Source organism: Aulostomus chinensis, chromosome 24, assembly GCF_037954235.1.
Source record: "Aulostomus chinensis isolate RoL2024-O1b breed Wild chromosome 24, RoL_Achi_v1.0, whole genome shotgun sequence".
Classification (NCBI taxonomy): domain Eukaryota; kingdom Metazoa; phylum Chordata; class Actinopteri; order Syngnathiformes; family Aulostomidae; genus Aulostomus; species Aulostomus chinensis.
In genome coordinates, this window is record NC_141343.1 from 15,800,880 (window position 1) to 15,821,743 (window position 20,864).

At 45.5% G+C, this 20,864-nt stretch overlaps 2 protein-coding genes across 5 annotated transcripts; both read right to left on the reverse strand.

Annotated features, from left to right (window-relative positions):
* Positions 1–388: 388 nt before the first annotated feature.
* Positions 389–4,516, reverse strand: LOC147238899 (uncharacterized). The gene is made up of 7 exons (XM_086197256.1): positions 4,390–4,516; positions 3,090–3,610; positions 2,811–3,002; positions 2,629–2,724; positions 2,111–2,255; positions 1,872–1,997; positions 389–1,747 (listed from the first exon to the last, which is right to left on the reverse strand). The coding sequence occupies exons 2-7, from the start codon at positions 3,606–3,608 to the stop codon at positions 1,704–1,706; spliced, it is 1,122 nt and encodes a 373-aa protein (XP_086053382.1). The 5' UTR covers positions 3,609–3,610; positions 4,390–4,516; the 3' UTR covers positions 389–1,703.
* A 6,888-nt stretch (positions 4,517–11,404) lies between these two features.
* apold1b (apolipoprotein L domain containing 1b) lies at positions 11,405–20,744 on the reverse strand. Of its 4 annotated transcripts, none has more exons than XM_086197118.1 (23): positions 20,560–20,744; positions 19,777–19,856; positions 19,648–19,707; positions 19,551–19,583; positions 19,413–19,469; positions 19,271–19,327; positions 18,758–18,817; positions 18,619–18,684; positions 17,721–17,780; positions 17,502–17,573; positions 17,315–17,377; positions 17,105–17,182; positions 16,138–16,197; positions 15,999–16,052; positions 15,838–15,909; positions 15,579–15,656; positions 15,435–15,488; positions 15,305–15,337; positions 13,612–13,689; positions 13,481–13,520; positions 13,348–13,393; positions 12,669–13,083; positions 11,405–12,084 (listed from the first exon to the last, which is right to left on the reverse strand). In XM_086197118.1, the coding sequence occupies exons 1-23, from the start codon at positions 20,702–20,704 to the stop codon at positions 11,605–11,607; spliced, it is 2,241 nt and encodes a 746-aa protein (XP_086053244.1). In that variant the 5' UTR covers positions 20,705–20,744; the 3' UTR covers positions 11,405–11,604. The 4 variants fall into 4 exon arrangements, with proteins under 4 accessions (XP_086053244.1, XP_086053243.1, XP_086053245.1 ...); XM_086197117.1 differs by having other exon boundaries at positions 15,999–16,055; XM_086197119.1 differs by having other exon boundaries at positions 15,999–16,055; positions 20,439–20,701.
* Positions 20,745–20,864: the final 120 nt, after the last annotated feature.

The window sequence follows — 20,864 nt, forward strand, 5'->3', positions numbered from 1 at the left end:
ACAAGATTATTTTGGACCTCTCCATGTTGTGTTTCTGATGCCCTCAATTCCTGATCCTGCGCTCGTTTAGTTTGTATTTGCGCTCTCATGATTTTGACAGCTACCTGACGCCATGGATTTTGTCAACTGAAAGTAGACCACAACTATTCAACCACCCTCTTTCAGACACCATCATCTCAACTCGTTTTGGTTTTTTTTAGATCTTAGTCGACTAACCTTTTCAGAAGCCCCTGACTTGACGTGAACACATGCCAGGATCAATCTGAAGGTGTTTTGATGTGTTGTCGCCATGGCGACAACTCCCACAAACGCATCGAATTAAAACTCAGATCAGTTAAATAACTTGTTGGCGCGAGTGGAGCATCAACAGAGGCACCCAGACCATGAATGTGCATCAAATATTTATTTCAATGAACGTTCACCAAACCGAATTTGTTCCTTAAATCCAATGAGCAGAAGAAAAGGAAGAAAACAATGTCATCAACGTTTGGTGTCTTTGTATTTACGTGAGTGACTGCTCATTTGCATGTACACACAGAAACACACACACACACACACACACACTCTCGGCCAGTGAAGGCTTCATTGTAAGTACATCGTTGAGTTGTCAGCTACATTCTCCTTTGTTCTCATTTTCGCACCACAAAGGTGAAAATGTGAAACAGCATCACTTTGGATAGATGGAAGTGTTATTCTTTGTTTGTGTGTCACAGAAGCTTAAATGTGCAGTGCCTCGCACGAACAAAATAAATAAAGTCCTTCAATTTATGACAAAATATTGTTCGTTCATTACTCAAATACAGACAAAATGTGTTTTCTTGAATATAAAGAACCTCATAGGACAGAGAGCGAGTCGTCCCATGGTTAGAGGATAACACAAATATATTACACATCACATTCAATCAAAGAAAATTTCAAAATGAAAGCTTAACTTTTTAAGAGCCTGTTTGTTTTTTTACTTGTACCATGTGTAGGCTAAGCTACGGAGCATAACTTTACGTGAGGAAACATCCTGTTCAACACGGGCCTGACCTTGTCCTAAATGTAACCTCATGTTTCTGTGTCCACACCAAACCAGGCCGTGCTAAATTGAGTCGTGCCATATCCATTCCCTTGCTAGCACATCTGTAGTCAAGTGTCGTGGGTCGGCCAGGTGTGAATCAGGACGCAACAACCGTGAAAATGCTGGAACAACCTCAGCAGATGTCTCCAAGAAATGCTAATGGAATGAACGTTCTCGACAACAGGGAACTAACTTTGGTTTATATCATGAATGAGTGGGAAAAAAACACAGGCCTGCTATGCTAGGAGACAAAGGGAGGGTTACGAGACCTGCGTCTTGTAACTTTTTCTGAACGTGAGCCAGAGAACTTTCCAGGGCTGTGAGAGTGTAACATTTGGAAGCTAGCTAGAGAGCTAGTTAGCGAGCTCGCAGTTTAACAGAACCTTTGTGGAGGGAATGGTTATGTCTCTACACCAACTTGCTGTGGCTGAAAAAAATTCAAAATAAGACATTCCAAGCACAACACTAATTGGTGGACATATTCAGAGGGGGGAGGCGAAAGTTATTCACGATTAACATTAAACATCATAAGATGTTTAACATTCAATTACATTATAACATTATAACATATAACATTCAAGTGTGCATCTTCCAGAGTGGGAAGGACTTCTTGTTTTGGTTGATGGTGGATTCCATTTCCTCAAACTACTAGCAGACCCAGTAGCGCCAAAGCGATCAGGAGAGCTACAGGGAAAGAAAGGAAACGAACAATTATACATTATACCAATAATGTTGTCGCAGGCTATTTGTGTGCAGAGTTGTTCCCTAGCATCTATTCTAAGAAATCATAAAATATCCCCTTGCTTACCTTGCGTCAATGACTGCTGGAGGATAACCGTGTGGGCCGAGGACTCAATATTGGTGGCATTGGCATTAGGGTCTCCCAAGTTGATAACAGAGGTCTGTACCTGAGTTTCAGGGGCGCCGAAACGGCCTGAGAAGGATCCAAGCAAAACATAAGACCCTCACTGAGAGAACTCAGTATACTGGACAAGATGGATTGTGGAATTTCTCATCATGTGCGAATCTTATGAAATGTAATCTTACCATTGTCGAAGTCCCCAGTTAAGACAGACAAAGAGCGTGACGTAGCCCTGGCAGCTCTAAATCTAGCTGCATCCGTCACGGTGGCGGCGAACGTACACTGGATCGTCCCTTCTTGCAACCTGCCTCTCACGGAGTTGGCATTGAGCTGCAAAGCAAAACCACGTAAACTGATGACAAAGAAGACGATGGACTTTAAACAGTCGATGCAGGTGGTGATGAAGATGGTGATGGCGTGAAATTAATGTTTGCCAAAACTTATTTCTTTGGATGAGCAGCCAGTTCAAAATATGTGGCAGCTTATGTTCCCAGGGTGTGTGTTTGTGTTCCCCAACACATGGGTTAGGAGTAGGAGCAGAACCATAGGAATGTAGGACCCTAGAACATCGGTGCTGCCCCCGAGGTGCCATTTGAGGGCTGCAACAAAATCTACTTTTGATTGTTTTGCTGTCAGTGTTTTGTTTTGGGTTTTTTTGGTCTACTTTCTTCACAATAAAAGTGACTTAGAACTTCGAACTGACCGTGACCTCAGACAGCTCATCATTGTCGAGGAGGGCACCAAAGAATCTCACAACACCATCGTCGTTGGCGCAGATATAGGTGGTGTCATTGCCTCCCTGCAGTGGAAAACCAGACGGTTAACATGAACTGTGATTCAATGTGAGTCCATTTACCATCATGCTTTGATCCGTGCTTGACCTACCACAGTGGTGTCCTCTGACAGGGAGACTGCAATGTAGCCGTCAGACTCTCCTGAGAGCTCAAATTCAAAGTTCTGGCCATTTGTCTGTCTTGTGGCAGCAAAGAAACATGTGTCTCCTTCTGAAGGGTCGCACTCAGCTGGCTCAGCTATGCAGAGCCGCTCCGACCCACAGCCCGTCCTGTTGATCTCTGTCTGCAAGGCGAGGAGAAACACCGCTTAATCACCCACGAAAGGGAACTCTTCTGTTCAACTCTGTTGTTCCCTACTAGCATGACTCACCTCCAGGTTTTCTACCGTGGTGTTGGGTGTCAGTGGGGGTGCTTCTGTCACGGCTTCTGTCATGGCTTGTGTCATGGCTTCTGTCATGCCAGCTTCTACCGGGGCTTCTGTCATGGCTTGTGTCATGGCTTCTGTCATGCCAGCTTCTACCGGGGCTTGTGTCATGGCTTGTGTCATGGCTTCTGTCATGCCAGCTTCTACCGTAGCTTCTGTCATGGCTTGTGTCATGCCAGCTTCTACCGTAGCTTCTGTCATGGCTTGTGTCATGCCAGTTTCTGTCATAGCGTGTGTCATGCCAGTTTCTGTCATGGCGTGTGTCATGCCAGTTTCTGTCATGGCGTGTGTCATGCCAGTTTCTGTCATGGCGTGTGTCATGCCAGTTTCTGTCATGGCGTGTGTCATGCCAGCTTCTGTCACTGTGTGTGTTGTCATGCCGCTGGTTGCTGCTTTAGAAGCGGGGCCCAGAAACATCCAGACAAGTGTCAGAAAGAACACAGCAAGGGGCCGTTTGTTGTCCATGCCTAGAATAGCAAGAGAACCATTACTCAATCAAATAATGTGACGGGGGATTTCTGCTAGATCCTCAGAACATTTCTGAATGAGATCTGAGAAAAGTTAAATATTTGCTGACTATTTTGCGGCTGTATAAAAGCCAACAGCCACAGCCAGGAGCCGGAGGTTTCTCACACCTCTGCACTCATGGCATTTGCTGGGGGGATGAACTTGTGAGTCGTGAAGGAAAACGAGGGTGTTACTTCAGTGTCAGCTACATTCAATCATAGCACGTTTATAAATCAATGTTAGCAGGATATAAGGATTGAAAACAATATATATTAACAATATGGCGTTATGAGTATTATAACAATTTAATACGATGAGTAAGATCCTCATCAACCATGTAAGCACAACAGGAGCAGGAAAACTTTAATCTTAAAGGAAAATGCAATTTATTTTACATGGTGCATTTTAGGAATCCTGCTTACTTACATGGCAAAATGAAAACAAATTATATTTATATTTAAATGATTATCTTTCATAAATCATGCGCTTAGTTATCAATTGCTTATTATACACATAAGTATTGTTTCACCATTGATTTGGTTCTTTCTCTTCCAGAATAATGGGATTAAAAGTATGTGCATATATTTTTTTTAAATATTTTAAATTGAAGAATAGAAAACATAAATTAAAAACAGAAAATCTGCATCAAAATATAAAAAACCGATTGATTTCATTAATAAGACTTATGCCATTCTCCAAGAAGTATGGAAAGAACAGCTGTATAATTGTGTGAGCCTACCTTTAGATCTCCTTTGAAATGGAAAATGCAGCAAAAAAACCCGACGTGGCTCTGAAAGTGACGATCAGCTTGTCCTCAGGTGTGGCTCTCAAGGCTCCCAGGGAGAGATGTGCTACCTGCTCTCTCTGCTTCTGAATTTAAGTTTGTAAAATGGGGGTGGGACCATTCAAACCTCCTCTTACATCATGGATGATGCTTGAATGGGATGAGATGGAGAGAAGGTGCTTTGGGTCATGTGACACATGACTTGTTTGCCAAGTCATTGTGCAGCCGAACTGCTTTGTCTGGGATTGTGTTGCAGTGAGTTTTATTTCCTGGAGGGCCAGCAGTAATTGTTAACTGTTGACTTGCATCCTGGATGCTTGTCACCTGACTGACACTCCGTCTGACAGGAATTTGATGGACTTTTGAAAATAGCTTCATGGGTCTGAGGATGTTCCTCCACACTTTGTACACTTTCGAGCTGGAGCTACACTGGTCATTGTTGTGAATGGGTTGTGGGGGGGCAGCGAGCGGATCCTCATGATAAACTGGTGGGACTCTAAACCAGGGATGCAGATTCAGCCATGGTTATTTTTTTTTAGAACATTTTAGTTCTGATGGTTAAATTTGTTGTAAACAAACAGAAAAAAACCTGATGTTAGATCCAGCTGGAGCCTCATGGAGGGACAGACCTAGTCCAGGAGGTCTAAGTCATTTGGCACGAATAGGGCGCCGCATGGATGATGCATCTTTGTTGTCCCAAAAGAAGCTCATCGAGGTCAAGTCAACTCAAGTCAGTTTTATTTCTATAGCGCCAAATCACAACAAAAGTTATCTCATGACACTTTACAGGTAGAGCGGGTCTAGAACCACGCTCCTTCAATGAACCTACACCAACAATTCTCCATCAGCAGCACATCCAGGTCAAAATTAAGAGCCCCTCTATTCAAGATCTACATACTAATATGAGGTCTGGAGGGTCTCACGTTCGAAAATGACTGCTTAAGGGGGAAATGTTGTCACTGTCGAATATTAAAGTACCATCAAGTATGGACGTTCAGAGGACTTGGCGAAGTAAACATCCAAAATGCAACAAAATATATATACAACAGAGCCAAGAAAAGCCCCTGATGGCGTTTACACGACTAGTTAGCGTGGTGCTGGGTGGAAGTGAAACCAGTTACAAGACTGTTGACACAATAGCAAGAACTGGTTTGTCAATGTCAACTCAAAATGCTGTGTTGGTTTCTGAATATCTATTGTGTTGTGTGGTCTCCAGTTTCAAGTCCAGCCAGTTTGGCAGCTGTCTCTTCAGTCAGCAGAGACAAGATGGGACGTTTTAGCAAATATAGCCAATCTCCAAAAAGAAAAAGAGGACATTTCCAAAGTGGAGGACTGAAAGTGCTTATCCAAATATGATGAGAAATATGATGAACGCTGGGTCACAGTGACCTTGAAGTCATGTGACCCTGGTGTAGTTTCTTCATAGACTACCGTTAGCTTAGCACTGCTAACAGCAGCATCCAGGCTTCCAGCATCATCAGAGGGTTCATTAGTGAAGATGATCCTGATGAACTAAACCTGGAAGATCATCAACTTTTGTTCGCCAGAGCTGATTTACTGATTCAATCACATGGAACAATCCTATTGGCTGCTGGTGAGAGATGACATGAGATGACCACTTCCTGTTGGTGGAGGAACCAGGAGATGACCACTTCCTGTTGGACGCGTCATCCCCGCAGCATTCTATTGACGACACAATAAATGTGAGTGTTGATGACAGAAAGAATGGCCGGTGGTTGTGAATATGCAGGGGTGCATCGAGTGATCTAGAGACTGCTATGGCAACTCCACAGGGATGACTGGTGGTGTGGCCGAGTCATTCAGTGACGCTGTAAAACCAGTTTGGTTGGCATGGTAGCAGGGGGTTCTTTCCATATTAAACTGGTCTTCTTACAATTCAGTGTACACTCCTGAAGTTAGTTTTTTTAAAAAAAACAGACATAAATAAGAAGAAAATTGCAGAATAAACTTTGGTGTTGGCCGGCTCCATGGAGCAGTGGTCCTCACCGTGGCCCCCCAACAAGAAGGTTGTGGGTGGAGCCCCGGCTGGAGCACGGGGTCTTTCTGGGTGAGTCTCCATGTTCTCCCTGTTCCTGCTGGGTTCTCTCTGGTACTCCAGCTTCCTCCACAGTCCAAAGACATCAAGAGGGACCAGGTTAATCCAGACTCTAAATTGACCGTAGGCGTGGCTGGGAGAGCCAATGGTTGTCTGTCTCTATGTGTTGGCCCTGCCATGGACTGGTGACCTGTCCAGGGGGAAGGCTGCTGGGATAGGCTCCACCCCCACCACCCTGAACAGGAGGGGGAAGATGGATGATGGATGGATGGATTTAGGTGACACTAGATTGTAATATTCCCCACATTATGCAAAGGCATGCTTTTATACTACATGGCATCTGATAACTGGCGAGACTCTACACAGCACAAAGAACTGGGATCTGTCCAGTTGGAGAACGTCTGATCATGCTTAAATGTTTAGCGTGTTAGATATGTGTATAAAGCTCTTCCACTGTCTCGTTGACCGTAACGCATCTTTCCTCTGCTCTGCTGGTACCTGCTCGTCTTCCTCTTGTTGTATCGTTTCTGACTGAATACGTCACAGACATAATGACATATTTAAACCAATTTTCTTAACACTTGAGTGTAAAAATGCTCACATGGTTCAGTCGAGGCTCATGAACACACTTGGTGTGGTGATTCCATGTTGTGCTTCTGCAGATCTCACAGAAACTCCAACTGGTGGTAATGTAGTGCTAATTAATACTTGGAAGTAAATTTTAATTGCTATCTCACATGGGGCTAGCACTAGCTGATGTTACAAGCTAACGGTCTACTAGCTGTCAATGACGTCTGCGGGTCTTCGCTCAACAGTCCATTGTTGGTCCTTTCACGGTGCAGGACTCCAGATCAGGTCGACTCTGACGTGGTGCTGGAGCATCAAGATCATGTCTGTTAAGCCCTCACACTGCACGCCCATGTAGGCTGATAATCTGGTACACTACGACCGTTTGTTTGTTGGGGGACTGCTGGTAACCCACCATTCTCATGCGGTTCTCTGCCACTGGCCTTTCAAATCAAAGTCCCTGTGCTCGTCATCGTGCTTGCCTGTCAGCTTACCACAACGTGTGTGTGTGTGTGTGTGTGTGTGTGTGATGGGTGGGCGGGACTTTCACCTCAGCTCTCCGTCACCTGAAGGCTGCCCTATGAGCAAATGTTACATCTCAAGAAGGCGGCAGAACGACATCATTGTCATACAAACAAGTCTTTGATGTGATTTACATGCCCACCTGCTGACTTCTGAGAACAGCCTGATCCTCATTCCTACCTGTCACACCTAATTATGTATGGATGTGTCCATGAATGTGTGCAGAGGCGATACTGCCTCCAGAGACTTGTTCCTCATTGTCAGACTCGGTGCCACTTTCGTTTCTGACGGTCTCGATCTGGGTAGACGACTGGAATTAGGAGCAGTGCAGGTGAATTCAAGGTGTGACTCCAAGTGTGATGGCCACGTCTTAAAGTTCTCCGGCTGTGTTGGGATGTCAGACAGGTCATACAACTTGTCATCATCATCATCATCATCTGACCAGAAATATGCAAGAGTGCCCCTGGCATCAAGCCACGAACGTCAAGAGTCCCGTCTGAACATGATGGCGGGGATGTTCTATGACACGTCACATGACAGCAGGACTCGCTCCTCCTTGAATTGAATTGAATGCTGATCGCTCTCACGTCAGTACGGATGGCATCCCGATGCTGATCTGTAACAGAACCTTTTAGATGAATTCTTCAGTGCATGACGAGCGTAATGTTTGTTTCAAGAACTGAACCACAATAATCCTGTTCCACTTGTTCACGTGCGTCACGCTGGCTTGAACTTTGTCATGAGAAGGAATGGAAGTAGACTGGATTCAGTAAACCGGCAGCTGACTTGTTCCTCTTTGGCTCTCACTCATTCCTCATCGAGCTTCATAAACTACCTGTCTTGACAGCCTGTCATGGTCTGACGGACTGATCTCAGCTGAAGTCAGAACCTCAGAGCGGCACGATGACATTCACACAGACAAATAGAGTGTTACTACTGGGCCGTACAAGCACGAATGAGATCTTCTGGTTTCTGCTTTGTGCTTTTATGTCACCACAGCCCTGCTCTTTGACCACCAAAATGATGTCTCTGCTGTGGAATCATTTTAAAAGGTTCTTGCTTCGTACAATTTCCTTCTTCTTCTGGAAGGAACCCGTTTGTCTAATTTTCCACGGTGTGTGTTTATGGCCAGGCTTTAGGCAGTGGGAGGAGAATTCAGTCACAAGGACATTTTTGCCGTTTTCTGGAAACGTTGATATAATCTCAAATTTATCCTGAGTAGTGAGCGAGTAGTGAGTGACCCAGTAACTTGGTGTCAATGCCATATACTCATGATAAGATGAGAGGGAATGCGTTCTGGGTTATCAGTTTAATGGCTGCTCCCAGTATCACAAATAAAAAGAAATATACCATGAAACGGTAGCCCTCCATGAGCTTCTCCTAGCACTGTAAAAACCACTCTTAACGAATGAAACAACGGAACAAAAATCTAAAAACAGAAAATGCGTTGAGTCGTTTCAGGTTTCCCGTTTTGATTGACTTCTGTTTAGTTAACTTCTAGTCAAGCGGAAGTAAACGTCCTAATATGTCAGTGCGATAAACACGCTGGTTCAGATTCTTTCTGGCTTGCATAAGAACCGGTAGAAAACCCACCCCGGATGAGAAAGAGTCTTCACTCTGGGTCTTTTTTTTGTGGTTAAACTTTTGTATGCAGAGCTTCTCTTCTCATCTCACTACGATTAGCAGCGATAGCAAGCACTTAATGGGAGTACTGGTCTTGGGCTGCATATTAGATAATATCAAGGTTTACATGAGACAGAGCAAAATTTCCTTGTTTCTGCATTCTCTTCCAGTCCAACATTCTTCCTTCAGCGTCATCATGCGGGCTGTTTGGAATTTAGCTACAAATACACAGTGGAAAATGACACCAGCTTTTTTCCTTGAAGAGGGAAAATGTACAAAACCTACGAGTGGATGAGATGAAATTACCTCATGACGTTTGTGAGATATTGTGTTGACGTGAGGCCACCTTGACCTTTGACCACCAAAATCTTTCCAGTGGGCATTTGTGCCAAACTTGAAGCAGTTCTCTTGGCGATGCTCTGGCCTAAATGAAGTACACTGGTCTCTATGGGCCACACTTGATAGAAATACTACAAACATGCTCAAAAACGAGGTGTTTACCTCGACTCAATGTTGAAGAAACTTTTGTTGTAAATATTACATGGACTCATTATGTCATTGAAAGGAAAAACTACCAGCTGGCCTTTTCAGCCCCTGAAGCATTGTATAATTATAATATAATTGTACTTTTCCATCATACATTGCGACATTTGTATGTCAGTACAAAGCATTTTCCATCATCAGGCGGTCTCCTGAGTCATGTTGTTAATGAGTGTCACAATTAGACACAGTCATGAGTTTCACGAGGCGTGAGGTGAGCAGCACGTGCCGGCATCCTTCAAAGCGCTCTCATTGTTTCCTATTTCCTGCTTCCTCGGTGTCAGCTTCCAAGAACCATTCGTTAGCAGCAGATTCAGGAACACGGCCGCGACAGGTTAGCTTCATCTGCTATCCTGACATAATCGTCTGCTTGTGTTTACTTAATGTTGCCATCAATGCAGAGAACCCCGCTTTACTGGTAGAACATAGCCCAGAACATCACGCCTCCTCTGCTGGCTCACCAGTCCTGTGTCTCCTGGCTCTATGATGCACACGGCGTCTGCAGCATGTGATTCGCCAGACCAGGTCACCTCCTGCCCTTGCTGGTCCAGTTCTGACGCCTCCACCCATTGTAGCTTCTCAGGGGCTCCAGGCTGCATTATATGGATAGTAAGACAGAGGAAACTCTCATTCATTCATTGTGCTAAGCTAACTAGCGTGGATCTCTGCTCCCTGATGCAGGGGAACCAAGGGCCTTGATCTTCTCTGTGTAGTTCCTCTGCCAGCCCTTCTCTCATGTACTCAACCCTTCATAGCCTAGCATCGCTCTGGCCGGTGGACGTCGAGCTGCTGTTTGCTCCCTTCCTGCTGCACACCAGCAAACATCCACCTGATGTTAGGACCAAGGGATCATTCTGATCTCACCTTGGATGAACATGAATATTTCATTTACACAAACCCGTTTGCAGAAACTATGGTTTCAGTGACAAATTCATTCTAGTCAATATTCCTGGCCAGGAAGAATATTAACGTCTCTGCTTTGATTAACTTGTGGGAACAGGTTGTATCTTGTAGCTCCAAAAATAATAATTGGAGGGTGTGAGAATGTGTTGTAGATTTCCTGGCCTTTACATAACTGAACTGTGGGAGCAGGTTATGTTTAATTTAATTTGAGGCCTCAGAAGAACTAAATGGATGGAACCTTACATATTTCATGGCCATCACGGAACTTAATCAGGCTGTTTTTTGTAGTTTCAATAGAACTCACTTGACAAAACAACGTCTTTTTTAAATTTGTGCCTTAGAACACTGAAGGAAGTTAGAATATCTTGTGGCCTCAAAATACCTTGACTTCATCGAGTGAATACTAAGTCTGATCAGTAATATGTCCCTCTCCTGTCTCTGTGCTCACTCCAGGGCTCCGTCTGCTCCAGTGTGGAACCATGTTGGTCCCCAATGAGTCCTTCAGCACCATCACATGAACGCACCATGTGATCATTGGCCGGCAGACTGAGGTGGTGCATTAGCTACATGTAGTTCTCGTGAAGTAGTGATCAGTCAGCGACGCTGCTTCAGGAGGCAGACGAGGCCGTAGTCAGCTCACTTCTCTCACAGCCGCGTCACACCTCCAGCAGGCTGATGTTTGTCTCCCTCTGCTGGCCCGGTTTGTTCCTACACTCTACAATTCGTTTATGATGCACAAGGAGAGCAGGCAGATGAGCAGGAAACCATTTTATTGAAAGAAACTAACAAAGTGACAATTGATACATTCACAGTTGAATTAAAATTTATATAAATATTAACATGTATTACTACAAAAGCTGTAAAAATACTTCCCAGTACTATGAAAGCACTAACACCACTACTCGTCTTTGTTTCGGCAGGAGACGGAGGACTCAAAGCTGTTCTGGGGATCTGTTCCTTTACTCTTCCAGGTCAATCAGCTTCTTCAGATCCGACTTCAGCTGCTCTTCATCCTCCTCCTCCTCCACCTCCACCTCGATGCCATCCATCGTCTTCTGCAGCTCTTCCTTGATGCGGTTCAGCTCCAGCAGCCCGTCCTGCAGGTCCTTACAAACTTCTCGGATCTTAGATGCGAACTCCGTTTTGGCGCCTTTTTTCAGTTCCACTGAGTCTTTAGCCAGGAAGAAGACGTCGAGCGCCAGGAAGAGGCCTGACATCACTCCGGTGGTGACGCTCATCACTTGAGCAGCTTTCGCCGCGCTGCCTGCCACACCCATCACCTGGATGGTGTTGATCAGGCTCTCCGTGTTGATCACCAAAGCTTTGCCTGCGCGGCCGCCTTCTTTCATCACATGTTTGACATTCTGGTTGAGGTGTTTCTTTGAGATGCTCTCAGCGTACTGCTCAAAGTTCCACTCTTCCAGCGTCTCCATTCCTTCCTGTCAGGTGACCAAAGGGCAGGAAGTAAGTTTATCAACCCATACAAGCTACAACCAATACATTTCTAGGATTTTCAATGAGGTTTTCTAGACTTCCTAATCAAAGTGTACAGTGTTCATTACAACTATTCATCTACGCCCACATGCGACAGAAGGATGAACCTTTTTCACTCGAATGCTCAAGTATTTGTCAAGCAAACGACTTGAACATGACTTCTCTGACACTTTCAGTCATCAGGAGTTTAAGACTCAACAAAATTCAGGTCTGAAAAATGCCATTTTGTAGTTCCATTCGGTGACCACGAATTCTGAAACTGATTCTTGAGTTGAAAAAAATGACGTAGAGGAATAAAAATCTGACTTCATGTCTTAATAGTTTCTGTAGTGTAAAAAGGCATTCGCTCGTGTTTCACGAGGCTCAAAACTTGTTTGTGTAGTCATGAGAGACGATTTTCAACGTAGACTTTAGACCGACAGTTTGCGGTGGTCGTTGCACAGTCACTAGGTTCAACATTAATTGTGTATGACCTTCAAGCTGAGATGAAGACACTACAAGGAAGGACAGGTTCCCCTCAGGTTCTCACCTGTAGAAACTCTAAACACTCCTTAATGTCCTTCATCTCCTCCTCGTAGTCTTGAATCATCTTCTCCACCTTCTTGCGGTCTGTCTTTGAATGCACCGTGTCCGTAATGTTGGCGGAAGCAGATGCCACCCCGCCTGCCGTCGCTATTCCGATGCCCACGGCTGTGACAATGAGAGACGTGCCAGCGGTGAACGGCGCCAGAACAAGACCGGTGATGGTAGTGACGGAGCCTGCGACACTGGCCACGCCTCCACCGACGCTAGCCGTGACCGTTTTCTTGTGGAAATTGTCAGCTGAATCAGCCAAGGCCAGGAGCTCGAGTATGCGCTGCTGGAGCGAGGCGCCACGCTGGTTGAAGAAGCGAACGAAGAGGCGAGCCGCCATGAAGACTCGATCGGCTGCTTGTTCCACAACTCTAAATGAAACAAGGACAAACCTTCAACTTGACCCTCCGGGATTTTAATCAGCGCAATATTCTGATAAAACTGGGTTTTATAGGCATAGTTTGTTCTTAATATCGAGTAAAACTACAAATCCTTTCAAGAACAATTTTTATGTCCCAGCGCTCGCTGCAGCTGAGGCGCATTTATCAACTTGTCTGTCTTATTTGGTATTACAGGGCTGAGGGAAGCGCTTCAACTTTGGCACAAACAACATTTCACTTTTCAACTTCACTCACTCTTCAGCCTCATCATCCTGGTTCACTTCGTTCCATTCGTCCCAGCCTGAACAAAAAACAAAGTTGAAACTGCGAAGAAACAGAATTCAGCCAACAAAGTTCAATGACAACACATTTGTAAGATCAAGCGCACCCTCTACGGTCCTCCACCACGCAAGTAGACCATCTTCATCCTGCAAGTAATAGCAGACGCATTGGTGTGATTGTTCACTTCAACTACATGAAGAAACAACAAGTAACAGAGTCAGAGTGAGGATCCTGTACCTCTAGAGGGTCCAGGGGGCTTCCTTCCCCAGGTACAGGTATTTCCGCCATCTGGAGTGTTTGTACTTCCACTGCCTCCTAGAACGTGTTCCACAGTCAAGAAGTCAGCCTATCTAGATCCAACAATCTTGGTACTGGAACATCGGTTTGTGTGCCAGCAAAAGCGTAGCTGTGCTCTTGAGCTCACTGAGGCGCTGCGTTTACTGGGGGGACAGTTATTCAGCTCCTGGGGGGTAATGGCTCATATTCAGGATCGTTGGCGTGCAGGACTTTTTTTTTTGATGGTGAAGAAGTGGTTTTTTGATGACATGGTGTTCCGTGTAGCCTCACTGGTGGAGGATCAGTTTCTCTTTCACATTCATGACGCACAATGGCCAGCTCATTAGACGCCACCTGCTGCTGTTCAGTATCTGCTGTTGTTAGAGGGGTGGTGATGGATTTCAATCATCTTTTCAAGAGCTGTTATTCATGTGGGTTTACTCTTATTGTGCAGCTATTATTGCGTACTATGGCGTAGTCCAAAAAATTCAATGACTCACTGGTTCCAGTGTCTTGTGGCTCTGCACCCTAATTGAGGAATGTGTGACCTTAACTTTCCTTAACTCTTAATGTGATTTTAGTCTATCATCAATCCTCCTTCAACTGCTCATCCCAGGTTGGGTCATAAAAGGAGCAGGTCTGCCATGGAACCCCAAGCTTCCTTTGCCCTGGCTACATCCACAGGCTCTGACTGGTGGATCCCAAGGCATTCGCAGGCCAGCACAGAGGTGTAGCTCCTCCATCTGCCTTCTGCCAGCTGGACGTGCCTGGAACACCTCTCCCTAGGGAGGTACCCAGGTGGCATCCTGACCAGATGCCTGAACTAACAACTGGCTCCTAAAGACACAAAGCAGCAGCAGCAGCGCCTTGTCCCTCTGGGATGACCTGACTTCTCCCCTTGTCCCTAAGGGAGACTCTTGCCACCCTCCTGGGGAAACCCTTTTGGGCCTCTTGTATCTGCCAACTTGTTCTTTTAGTCATGACCCATATTTCATGAGTGTGAGGCGTTGAACCAATGACTTCCCAATAGTTTGAGAGCTTTGCCTTTTCGCCCAGCTCTGTTTCTATCAGTGTTGCGAACACAAAACTGCTCTCACTGCTCCATCCAACCTCAATTCTTGGACTGTAGTTCTGTCCAACACAATCCCGCATATGGATGTCGGTTTGGCCTCGCTTCAATGTCATTGTTGGGCTTTACAAACAAGGGCATTCAAGCTCAGAGTGACGCTACACGCATGAGCTGAAAGAAAATTAAAACACAATGGAAAACAAACATCACCTGCTGCTGGAAGAGAAACTAGAGGGCAAATATAGAGGCTTTCCATTGACCGCCCATGCTGTATAATAAAAGCCTGACTGGTTTACCATAACGTAGGTGTGTGTTCGTCTCTGTGCTGCTTTGTTCACATGGAGTCCTGACAACAACGTAACTTATCACAACGTATGAGCTCGACAGGCTTTGTGTGCTTTGTGTGGAGAGGAAACACCTCCACTGCATCTTAAGAGGAGTACGATGGATGTCAGGTCACATCTTACTACAACCAAAATGTTCCAAATTGTAACTTCAGTCTATAAATCTTTATCAATTTCTTTCTTTTTTTTTAATTTAAGCAAGTTTGTTATCGTGAGGCTCGATGCCGTTGTTCCCACCAACCTGTGTGTCAGATGACGCATCAACTGCTCCGTCCTGAATGGTTAAAAAAAACATGGTAAAATTAGAAAAGAGTAAACCAAAAAGGTCGTTTCATATACAGGAAGAAAAACAAGCGCTAACTCTTGAGTACCTTTGTCTGAGAGCCAAATAAGACACTCGGAAGATACCTTTTCATTCGAAAGGTCTGGAACAGAAACAATGAACAGACGTGAGACTGCCAGTTGTGTCCACAGTTGAGTGCTTTCCAACGTGGCTAAACTACGGTTTCTCGTACCCTTTTCGTTTTCTTCGGCTCCTCCTTTGGTTGGGTCTTCATGTCAATACCAGCGCCGGCTTCGGTATACCAAATAGACTGTGGAGAAGGGGGGTGGAGCCTTTACTACACTCCAACATGAAGAAGGCGCGCAGACAATCAGGTATTGGAAAGAAAAATTTCATCAAGCATTTTAGCAACTTGACCCTGAGGCAAATCAAACATCTTGAGAAGAAGCAAATCCATAATTAATGTCCCAAAAATGGGGTTCGTGTCTCACGTGTCTCTCTATAGTTACGTCATCCAAACTGTCAGAGCTGGACGAGTCCTCGCTGTGAATCCCCTGGTCTTCCTGGTAAGAGCAAGGTCAGTCAGATACATCAGTAATTGGGATTCTGCCCCTAACCCTCTTTTGTCCTCAACCACTGTACCTGTGATTACCTGATTCTTTAATGAGGAAACCGCAGAGTCCGTCTGGCTTTCCTCTTCTGGTTTCTGCTTCAGCGCGGGGGTGAAAATATACCATCAGTGTAAATTACACTACCACGCACTGACATGAAAGGGATCTGTGGCACATTACCTGTGAGGAAGGCTTGAAAGGGTTCACTTTCTGCATCATCCCCTTAAACATCCCAGGGTTCTAAATTATATATAAAAAAAACAAAAACATGTCATGCTAGCAGAAAAGGCAGCAACGGAGTCACATGCTGTCAGCTATAACAGATCAGAAGGTGCAGGAGGAAACACCACCCGAATGTTGAGATCAGATTCAGAAACTGGACGCTAAACAGCAAATGGAAAGTAAAGCTGTCGTCGAATCTGCACGTTCGGTGCCATCTGGTGGTAAAGTTGGCCTTCAACAAGTGTTTGAAGGAGGCTCGATCTGAGGACGATACCAGTGGCTGACGTGGCACCACGGAGGTGAACCAGGAAGCAGGGTTAGAGGGTTAGTGAGGCAACTTCTGTATCTTCGATTTACCAAAGTCAAGAAGCCGTGACCATCGCAATCGGGAGACGCGGTGCTGCTATGATGGGTGTTGACGCCATAGTCAACCCTGTTCGTTCACATGAAAGAGGCCGCGTCAGCACTACGTCACCAATCATCAATACGGACAATCCGTCATTGAAGGTACTTGTCAGGGGAGTTTGTCTTTAAAAACCCTGGAACTCCTGAGACCTCCCCGCAGCCTGCACATCAACGTCAGTGACACCTTCAAGGACTTAATGACCATGACCATCATTCATTTTGTCCTCTCGTCCTCCAGCTCGGCCTGGTATGTTAGGGCCAAAGCTTAAGTTGCGGTGGTGATGTACTAAGGGTGGACCACCTTTACAGAAAACCCTGCAGTAACCTCACTAACCCTCTAATCCTGCTCCTTAGAACAGGCCCCTGCTTCTTTTCTAACTTTTTGCAAAGGGTGGGTATGATTAGATGATAGGATTATGATTAAAGCTGCGTAGTACATTTTGTTATCATCCTGCATTGAGGCCAAAAGGCCGGTTCTGGCCCGCTGCTTGAAAAAAAGCTTGTAACTGCTCAAACGTACTTGTTTCAGTGGCAAGTTGTTATTGTTGGCTAAACTTCCATCGCTGGACGAAAGGTCACCACCCAGAGGACGGGTGTCCTAGAAAGACAACTTAGTACATCACGCCAGCTTCACTTCCTTTTCAAGACTGACGTAGCAGTTGATTCCAAAACATCTTTGATCAGTAATGCAGCTGGTTGGGTTCGTCCTGGCTGACATCACCACTGTTACCTTTGGCTGTGACGACTTGAACGGATTGACCTTCTGCATCACCCCTGCAATCACCCCGGGGTTCTGAATAAGACCAAGCATGGGAGACAGTCCTGGGTCACACCCTGAGAGCCCATTCATGATGGAACTACGGTTTGCTTTAACCATAACTTTTATTTGAAAGTTTTACGCGCGACAGGACACGTACCCGTTTGGCTGGAAGTTCTTTCTCGGGGTCTTGAAGATGTTCAGAATCATTTTGAGGATCGGTCTTTGGCACCTAAAAACCAACGTCGACAGAACACGTCACTTTTCTGTCATTCTGAATTGCTTTGATCTTGAAATTACTAACAGCTTGAACTATTTCTGGTGCAACTTGAACCACTTTGCTTCAAAAGGGCTGAGCACGGGGCCCGGAAGGCAATACCTGTGTGGAGGACTTGAAAGGGTTCACTTTCCGCATCGCACCTTTGAACCCGCCCGGATTCTGAAACGCGGCCAAAGAATTGAACCATCAAGTTAACAACATGAGTGTGCTGTCGCAAGGGCAGTTCCTACTTTTTCCCTTAAAGTGATACTTCACCCAACAACAGTCCCGCTTTAGATGATTTGAGTTAATGAAGCCCCCCCCCCCCCCCCCCCAACACCACTGGTGACTTCAGAATTCAGAAAGCACCACCCTCGTCTTTGAGGGACGCCGACTACCAGCGCGTCAGTTTACAAACTCTGACGTCGTCCAGTGTAGTCCAAGTCTTCTTGGTCCAGGACTTTGTTACATGGAGGTTCCGCAGCACACCACGTTAACTCCCAGTAGCACCATCTGACTGATGAACAAGCAATCACGACTGTTTTGGTTTGGTTCTTCTTCTTTTTTTTTTACTTCAAGCCAAAGTCAGAGCTTAGTCGGGTACACCAGGCGAGGCTCTTGAAGCCGGTAAACTGACTAGTAGCATAGTTTTCTAGGTGCTAATCTTTGGTCTCAATAACTTCCCAGCAACAAGTGCGCGAAAACATTTATCTTAGAGTACTGGACTCCATACCAACAAAGTAACCTCTTGTATGCCCTGTCACTCCCCCTTGTATCCTGGATATACTTCACCCCTTTGACGCAACATGAGCCACAAACAACCACTGAGCTTCCCCGCCCCAGGCCTCTTTGGGAACATCTCCTGGTAGACCTTCCCCTGTTAGCGCTCACATTTGTCCATGGTTGGCCGAGGCAGTCACTTGAGTCAGCACAAATATCAAACTAGACCTTGTATTGAGGAAGTAAAATCGGATTAAAAAAAAGATTCAACATCGTACATAAACAATCTTCCACCCACCTGACTGGTGTCTGAAACTTTGACCTTCTCGAGAGACTCTGTGGACACAGCTTCAGACAGCTGCGTCTGAAAGGATGGGATGCGTCACTCTCACTTTATAATAACCGCCGCCACATACGGACAATCGGGTTGCTGTTACCTGAGAGGTGGACTTGAATGGGTTGACCTTCTGCATGACCCCTTTCAGCATACCTGGGTTCTGAAATACAGATTTCGTATTCAAATTTTTTTACACTGCAGTAAAGCAGCAATGGTGAAACCATCCACGTTGTTCTGCTTTTTAGGAGGACACCAAATTCCTGGAAGACACACCCTTGTTGACGATGGTCTCTACAGCCATGTCACCAACATGGACGCAACTGAGCCGGGGTGACTGCTGGACACACAGCAACACCCTGAACCTGAGCTGCTTTGTGCTAACGAACCCACCTGCTACTCATCCGTTGTGTCTGCATATTCATCTACTTTACTGGCTTAAGGGCCAACGCACAACAGGAGGACAACCCTCACCCAGAAAGGTGTTGCCCCCCCCCTCCTTTAAATAACAGATAAGGAGGCGAAACACAATATTGATATTTGAATGCAATTGTTGCTTTCTTGTTCAGAGCAGAAGATCATCAACAAAGGCGAAAATGCACGCTGCCGTTCTCACCTGTGTGGCGTCTGTAACAGACTCTGACGAGGGAGTTTTGCTGACAGTGGAGGGCGCCTGAACAAAAGAAATCTATGAGTTTTTTTCCTCTTTCCTGATGTGACACACGTGACATTTTAAAAAGTGCTATGTAGTGTTTTACCTGCGACGTAGACTTGAATGGGTTGACTTTCTGCATGACTCCCATCACGCCGGTCCTCTGATCACCCAAAAACATTCAAATGTGGGTCATGTTTTCCTTCTGGTCCAACAGAATGTAAACAGGTGTGAACGCGCCTACCTTAGTCTGAGGGACCACCTCGCTGCTGCTTTCCTAAAGAAATATTTACAGTTAAACAGCAGCGGTACTACCTTGGGTGTTGTATGCAAACACGTACCGGTGATGTCATCCCTGCATCCTGTCTGTTCAGGCTGTGCGTGATGGGCTTGTCCATGTCCTGGTGTTGAACGAGAGTCACAGTCATTGGGAGCAAACTCAGAAAAGTGGCCTGATGTCTTGTTGGTACCTCTTTGCTGGGTCGAGGGGGGACCGTAGGGGTCGTGGCTGTGGAGCTCTTGTCTCTTCTGAACATGTTCATTCTGAAACCTAGTTTTGATACTAATCAGGAAACTGCAGTATTAATATTTACAGGTACAGCACGCGTGTACAGGGAGAAAACGGCACATCATGCATGTTTTCCGAGGTCATTCCTGATCTTTTCATTACATTCCTACATACCAAATTCCATTGAAATATTTGGCACATTTAGGCTAAATAACCTTATAAATATTGTTTTTGGTTTACTGAAAATTCTATTCCATGAAGTACTTTTTTCCACGGGAGGTTACATCACCTGCCTGCAGGAGGCAACGAAGGGACAGAAATCAGAGCAAGGTTAGAGAAGTTATGATACAACTTTTAAGAGACGTCGACAACTGGAAAAAAAGATATCGCCGAATTGAAAAGAAGTCCAACTTGGTGCTAGAAAGCCTAAAACCTGGATGCTAACCCTCACTCCGAAGAGCAGAAAAACCGAAAGTTGTTTGAGTGACAGAAACCTCAGAGGAGTTTGGTTGACCTCGTCTGAAACTACATCCTGAGCTCCGTGTTGTTCGCCACCACACGGGAACGTTCGGACGGCAGCATGAAGCCTGCTCGGCTCTTAACGGCACCAGAACACCTTCCTACCTCGCTCATTCGATGAAAAATACTGCTTTTCTCCTCGAACAGGAAGGTTAACAAGTTTCCAAACTTCCGACCCTTCAATTCCCCTTCCTAGATTCGTCGAACCGGTTTAGCAAAGGCGGACCTGAGAGGAGTTCTCGAGCTGCCTGCTCTGATTTCAGGGGAGTTTCGGTCTGAAAAGCCGGCACAGTGTGACAGGTCACTCGCTCAACGTGACCTCCATGAAAGCTGCCAACAGTAATGAGAGACGCGCCGGACTCCACCGTCATGATAGCACCTGTGTTGATGTGGGTTGTGTGGGTGAAGTTTGCCCCGAACGCCGTCTGCCAGGAGACGTTGACTATATAAGCCATTCAAATACGTTTATTTCAAGTCAATGAAACAGGGAATACACAGACAGACATAGTAAAGAAAGATTCAACTTTAATG

Bases quoted from the DNA above. Each gene is read 5' to 3' on its own strand.
- LOC147238899 (XM_086197256.1), bottom strand. From the start codon at position 3,608: ATGGACAACAAACGGCCCCTTGCTGTGTTCTTTCTGACACTTGTCTGG. The intron at 2,725-2,810 runs GTAGGTCAAGCA...TTTCCACTGCAG, and splicing joins TGTCAGAGGACACCACTGTG to GGAGGCAATGACACCACCTA. The intron at 1,748-1,871 runs GTAAGCAAGGGG...CTTTCCCTGTAG, and splicing joins CCAGCAGTCATTGACGCAAG to CTCTCCTGATCGCTTTGGCG.
- apold1b (XM_086197117.1), bottom strand. From the start codon at position 20,704: ATGACGGTGGAGTCCGGCGCGTCTCTCATTACTGTTGGCAGCTTTCAT. The intron at 16,198-17,104 runs GTACGTTTGAGC...TATATAATTTAG, and splicing joins ACAACTTGCCACTGAAACAA to AACCCTGGGATGTTTAAGGG. The intron at 15,489-15,578 runs GTACGAGAAACC...TTTCTGTTCCAG, and splicing joins AGCCGAAGAAAACGAAAAGG to ACCTTTCGAATGAAAAGGTA.